At 53.2% G+C, this 6522-nt stretch overlaps 1 protein-coding gene across 1 annotated transcript in view; it reads right to left on the reverse strand.

Moving 5' to 3' along the window:
- Positions 1-5395: 5395 nt before the first annotated feature.
- INSYN1 (inhibitory synaptic factor 1) overlaps positions 5396-6522 on the reverse strand; it is an 11777-nt gene continuing 10650 nt past the window's right edge. The window contains exon 3 of the mRNA XM_035899495.1: positions 5396-5516. Coding sequence (XP_035755388.1) covers positions 5396-5516 — 121 coding nt within the window. The remainder of the gene's footprint in view (positions 5517-6522) is intronic.

The following is a 6522-nucleotide window of genomic DNA, read 5'->3' on the forward strand; positions in this document are numbered from 1 at the left end:
GTGTCTCCTCCCCCCCCCCCCCCCCCATCCCCATAAACTTGCACCTGAGGCTTTGGCCAAGGCTGATGTTGGGATAGGGGACGTGTGGTCCCAAGGAGCCATCCCACTGGCGTGGCTGAGGAGCCGGGAGGGACAGAACCAGCTCTGCCTCAATCATGTTCTCCAATGCAAATGGCTCCATGCATAATTTAAGCTCTGAGCTGCTTACACTGAGTAATCATCTCTGCTCTGAATAAGAGGGGATGGGGAGGGAGAGCTTTTTTTTGTCAAGCCTCTTTTGGTTTTTAGGCTGTTTTCTCCCCAGAGTGTTTCCTAAATGCTGGCTGAAGAGATTTTCCCACATTGCATTGGGCATCTACTGGAGCCTGAGGTCTGAGTGTCATCGAGCATCCCAGAGGTGAACCATGGATGATGTCCTAGGGCACTGCATGACCCAACATGTGGGGCAATAATTTTTTGAAAGCCATTGTTTGAGGCCACAGGTGCTCGTTGTGAAAAGACATGCTTTAACGTAAATCTGAGATGGGGATGTAATCCCACGACTCCAGGTAGGAGGTTATGAGGTCCCAAACCTGGTTCTGACACCTCCTGGGACTTTGGGTGTAGATTTTCCTGAATTTGTTGGGTCCCACCTGGCTCAGGTGGCCTTGAGGACACAGCTCTGCTCCCCCTTGAGGCCCAGGCATCACCAGATCCAGCGGCGCAGTTCCCTATTATGGACTGGTGCCCATGTCTTTAATTTTTCCTGTGTTGTTTTTTTTTTTCCCCTTCTAAGAGCCCCAAGGTTTTAATTATTTATTTGAAGCGTGATTAATGTTTTGTCTGACGTTGTTCTGCCAGGGGAGCCCCGGTACATTTTGGTTTAGCAAGATCTAATTAAGAAGTCCCATCAAGCATGTCATCCCTTGTCTTACAAGTACCTCCAGGGCTCCTCTGGCGCGGTGGTGCTTTGGCAGGCTCAGCCAGACCTGATGGCTCTGGGGGGCCTGGGGCTCTTCTGGGGGGTGCTGCCCTGCAAATGAGGGGTGCTCCAGCTAAGCACCCCTTGCCTCAGGGTCAAGGCAAAACCCAGATTGATGCTGCCTCCAGGGTACGGAGGTAAGAGGGACTTTTGGTCTCAAATTTGCCCTTTCTGGTTGCATTTTTGAGGGGTCGCTCTCCTCCTGAGAGCAGGATGCGGCCAGGCTGAAGCTGCCCCTTCCCCATGTCCCCATGGGGTGATGGTGACATTTGCCCATGGAGGTGATGTGACATGGGGCCACCAGGGCATCAGCACCTGGCACAGGTCTCTGAGGGGGCAGTGAGGATGGAGGCAGCCCCTGAGGGGGGTGTGTGTGCGTGTGCATGCGTGTACGTGTGTGTGCCCACTGCCACCCAGTGGTGGGAGAGCACCCAGCAAAATGCATTTTATAAGGCCAGATAATGCAATCAATAAATATACATTGCCCATTGGTGTAGCGAGGGCTGTATCCAGGCACTGGAGCTCCAGGAGTGGTGGCTGCTGGGGAAGGTTTTGCTGGGCTGGAGGCTCAGCTCAGTTCGGCTCAGAATGTCAGGCAGAGACCCTCACCCCAAGTCTGGCTTCCTATGGCCTGGGCAACCCCACCTGGGACCCATACCCTGCCCATGGCCGCAGGAGCCCATTTCAGCTCAGCCTGGGGTTGTCAGTCCCTGCTTGAGCCGTGCTGCAGGGGACGTTGCTCTCCAGCTATGCCTACTGACTGCAAACTTATTCACACCTTGCCTTGGAGCCTGCCTCATCCTCACCACCTTGCCTGATGCTCTGAGCTCCTTGTTGACACCTGTTTCCCCCTCATGCCCCCTTGCTTTCTTGTGGAGGGTGGGATGAAGGCTCTTGCCCACTGCCAGGTATCTATCCCAGCTCTCCATCCCTTTCTTTCCCTCTCCTGGCAGAGCGGGAGGTTTTCTTCAGGCATCCAGCCAACACCACTCCATCCTTGGGTTATCAGCCCCAGAGGAGGCTGGAGCCCATGAGATGCTTATCCCATGATGACGGAGAAGCTGCCCCAGCCACTGAGCAACTGGCAGCCATCCTGTGGTATGGAGGCCTCCAGCAAGCCATGAAATTACAGACTGGCATATGCTAGGTGCAAATGAGGATTAATTAGCATGCCATGGCCAGGAGCACCTGTTCCAGGCCCATGTCTGGCCGTGCTCGGCTTATATGTCTCTGTCCCCTGGCTGCCAGGAGGGCTCAGCTTGAAGAGCCCGGGGAGGGGTGTGAGCAGGGGGGCTGCTCTGGCTGGGGTTTTCACACTCAGTTGCACCAGGGTGAATCCATAACCTGGTGCTGAGCCACTAAGTGCCCTGATCCATGGTTTGAGGGTGCCCCTGAACCCGCCTTTCTCCTCTGATGGGGATGCCCTGGGCTGGGGGCAAGGAGGCGAAGGGATGCTGCGATAATGCCCCGGGGAGAGAGGGCTGGTTTGGCACTGGGGCTGGGCACAGTTCTGAGGTGCTGTGAGCAGTGTGGGTACACTCTGCTCGGCACAGGCCTCGCATGCTCCTCGCCTCCTCCCCGTGCAGCCTTTTCTTGCGAGGAGATAACCGCCGCTCAGCTAGTTATCTGGCCCTGAGGCAGGCGATAAGCAGAGCTGGGGAGGATGTGACCCTTGGCTCGCTACACTGCAGAGCAAAATCCAGCTGGGAAGGTGCAGCCAGCCCATGGGCACTGCAGCTTTTGGGAGGGTGCTGTTTTTCTCCCCATGGAGCAGAGCACTCTGGCTGGAGAGGTGAGGATGAGGAAGAGGGAAGAGCTGGGTGGCTGATGGATTTAACTCCTGAGAGCTGGAAGGTGAGGCTGAAGGAGAACTCCTCTAAAGAAGCATTGTCGTACAAAGCGCTGGTACATCACTTGCAGTAATTCAGCTGTGGAACAGCGAGGAACAAATAAGACAAGATGCTGTACATTACCAGAGGCAGGAGGCATAGCCTCTCCCTTTGAAAACAAAGCATTTGTCTTCCAGCTGCAGCGAGCAACCAGCCCCGAGTGGTGTGTGTGTGGGGTGGGGGGGGCAGCGAAAAATCCCGGGATGCTTTTACCAGCTGATGAACTACAAGGGGTCTGGTTGTAGCCTGGTCTGAGCCAGGGCTAGGCGAAATAAAGCCCATCACTGTGGGGGGAGAGGTTGCTGCAGGCCCTGGAGAGAGGACTGTAATAGATTTGCGCAAATAAGCTGCATCTACACATGGGGCCAGCTTGGTTTTTGGCCTTCCAGGGGTGGCTGGGATAAGCACAGCAACCCACGGGTGCAGTCTGGGCTCCTGCCCCCCACAGAACCATCCTTTCCAAAGCCTGACCCCAAGCCAGAGCTCTTCCTTAGGCTGGAAAATATCCCGTTATCCACTTTGATGGCTGCCTTTCATGTCAGTGAGCTCTGAAGTGAAGTCTCCAGGCAGTTGGGGGCTATTTTCAGCCCTTGCCGAAGTGAGATGTAGCAGGATGGCTTCTTCTGGGGGGAAACTTTCCAGCTGGATTTTGTGAGCCGGAGGGATTGGGTTTGCTCGGAGGAGTTTCTTCAAAACACAAACCCCAGCAGAGCCTCTCGTAAATTCAGGTCAACTCAAACAGGAGCCGTGGGGAGGGTCAAAGCCAGAGAGTCGAACACAAAGCTGAAATTCTGCTTTAAACCCCATCAAACCCTGGCTCTGGCTGGAGCAGGCACCGAGCATCCTTCCTGGCCAAAAATCAGCAGGATGCATGGCAGAGGTACCCACCGATCTGGGTTGCTGGCCAGTCAGTGTCCTCATTTTATTTGCTGATGGGTTTTTTGGTGCTTCTTGGAGGGAACACAAGCCCTTTGCGCCTTCCTTTGCTGTCTCCAGCAAGCCCCTGGTTGCTGTTTCGGGTGTTCCTGAAGAGGTTTTGGGGACCAGACAGGGGTTGGGGGTGGAGGACAGGGACATTGCTGGGATGCTGTGGGGGAAAGGCTCGTTAATTTTTTAATATATGATGTCAGGAGAAAGACAAGGTGTTTTCCCAGCCCAGCTCCAGCTGCATTCCCCATTGCGCTCCCTGTGACCATGGGCTAACGCTGGCAAGCTGGATCTTGTCCCTGCAAGAGCAAAGTCCATTAATTCATCATTAATAACTGGTGCGATTAATAACATCATTACTAACGTTGTTACCCATGTAACAAAGCCATTCCTACTTCTTCAAATGGTTTCTCCCTATTTATGTTAACAACTATTCCCATCCTCTTGAATTTTACCCTAAAATATCCCAACCCAGCTGGTTTTTCTGCTGAACAATAATCACAAAACCCCTCTGGGTGTGCAGAGGAGCAGCAAGGACATCGCCCGTGGTTCTCTGTATACCAGCGGTGGCTTTTATTACCCCTTACCCCAAGCAAACGGGAGTGGAGGAGTCATCCCCATCGCTGCTTACCCCTGTTTTGTGGAGGTTTTCCAGCCAGGGACCTGAAAGGTTAATACAGCGCTTACTGCCGCCGTCGCTTGGATTTATCGGAGAGCACGAAATAAGGCTTGCACGGCTGTAAATTCATTCTTAATAGAAGTGTGGGGGAAGAAGCTATTACCCTTGTCCCTGTGGCCCTGGCTGCAGCAATTGCCTTTAAATCCCTGGCCCCAAGGTGAGCAGCTTTGCCCCGAGCTGTGCAGGAGCCTGAGCTTTGCATCCCCACACCGTGCCTCAGTTTCCCCTCTGGCTGCTTATGCAGCTCGTGCTGGGGCTGCAGGTGGTGCAGGCGCCCCCCAAATCCTCATCAGCCCAAAAGCATCTCCTTGTGCTGCTCTGGCTGCTCAGAATTTTTCCCTCATCCTCTTCCTGGCATCCTTTGGGAGGAGTTATTAAAGAACAAAGCTACATCTATTAATCATGCTTTTACAATGGGGCCAGGCTGTAAAAAGCTCATAAAAATAAATAAGTAACCGGCTGTTGACACGTGGAGTAATGGAGGGAGTGGAGTTGGCCAATCCCACTTCTCCCCGTGCCGGTGCTGGGTCAGCCTGGCTGTTCCCTCTCTGGGATGTAGGATGGGGACATGGCCCTATTTGTGAAAAACAAGGGCTTAAGGCTCCCCTCGGGGTCCCAGCCCTGGGGGTAAGGGGAAATGTGAAGGAAGGTGATACATCAGCATCATCAGCATCATCTTCCCGCTGTGGTCCCCTCTGAGGCGCTCTTCCCTCTCCCGGCTTTATCCGGGGCTGGGATCTCCTGTTGGGGACCCAGGCAGATGCTCCCTGGTTCGGAGGCACCAAACCTGCCCAGGTGCTGCACATGGTGGGAAAATACACTGATCCCCAGGTGATGCCATGTCCCTTGGGTCCTAGAAACTGAAAAAAACCCCGTAATTCAACATAATCTGGGTGAAAAGCTTTTCTCCTGCTATGATTTGGGTTGAATTCAGAGTGTTTAGATCACCGCCACTTCCCCTTTGATGGGCATTTTGCACGAGCATCCCTTGCTCGTGGCAGTGAAGGGTCCTGGCTCCAGGGTGGCACTGGGAAAAGGCTTGAAACGAAGCATCTCTGACCTGGATTAAAAATCAGGAATTGGGGTGGTGGGGTTTTTTTTGCTGCCAGGCTTGGAAAAAACACCATCGTGCCAGGGGTGCTTGAGGGCTGGCAGTGCAAATGCATCTCTGCGGGAGGAAGAGCCGATGGGGAGGACACGGGGTGTTTGTGTCCAGGGCCAGGTGCTGCACTGACCTCTTTGGATGCTGAAGGCTTTGGCAAAACCTGGAATCCAAAAAAAAAAAATTCCAAGGGTGGATTGGGAGGCCCCAATTCCGTAATTTTTTAGGGCAAATCCACCTTTTTTCCCCCTTAAGTTGGGGCTGCAGCTTTTGAAATGCAAACTGCCAGAAGTGGGCACCTAAAGGAAAGATGGAGACACTTCGCACACCAGTTTAAGACGGTTGCAAGACTTTGAGGTCGCTAATATTTCCCCTGGACCTGGAATAAAGGATGGAAACTGGGAGGGGGGCAGTTCCCCAGCCAAACTCCTCGGCACTGGCGTGGTTTGCTCTCTGCAAGCCCCTCTCCATCCCCTCTCAACCTCTCGGGCCACGTACCAGCCGGGAGGTGCCAGCTCTGGTGATGATGTCGCTGCTCTGGCTCAGAGTTCGAATATGACAAAGCAGATGACACCGGCTCTTCTGAGGCCAAACAGGGATAAAATGCCCCAGGGAGGGACATTTGCCCCCTGCCCCGGCCCAGCCATCGCTCCCATCCCCCCCAGCATCCCCATGTCCCCATCCACCCCCTGACAACCACCTCTGATGTGCTGGCTCTCCCCTCCATACAGGTTTCCCTCTCTTGGCACATATATACATATGATATATATATGTTATTGTTATTATTTCTCCATGATGGACGGTTTATTGATCTGAAGTGTCTGTCCACAAAAAAAAAAAACAGTTTAAAATTCCCTGAGCCTCAAAAATGACGGGTAGGTAGTTGGGACATTTGTCTTCTTTGCCACCTTTTCATGTTGATTTTATTATTAGTATTGATTTATTTAAATATATATTTTTATAT

Source organism: Egretta garzetta, unplaced genomic scaffold (genome assembly GCF_000687185.1).
Source record: "Egretta garzetta isolate BGI_Z169 unplaced genomic scaffold, ASM68718v1 scaffold287, whole genome shotgun sequence".
NCBI lineage: Eukaryota > Metazoa > Chordata > Aves > Pelecaniformes > Ardeidae > Egretta > Egretta garzetta.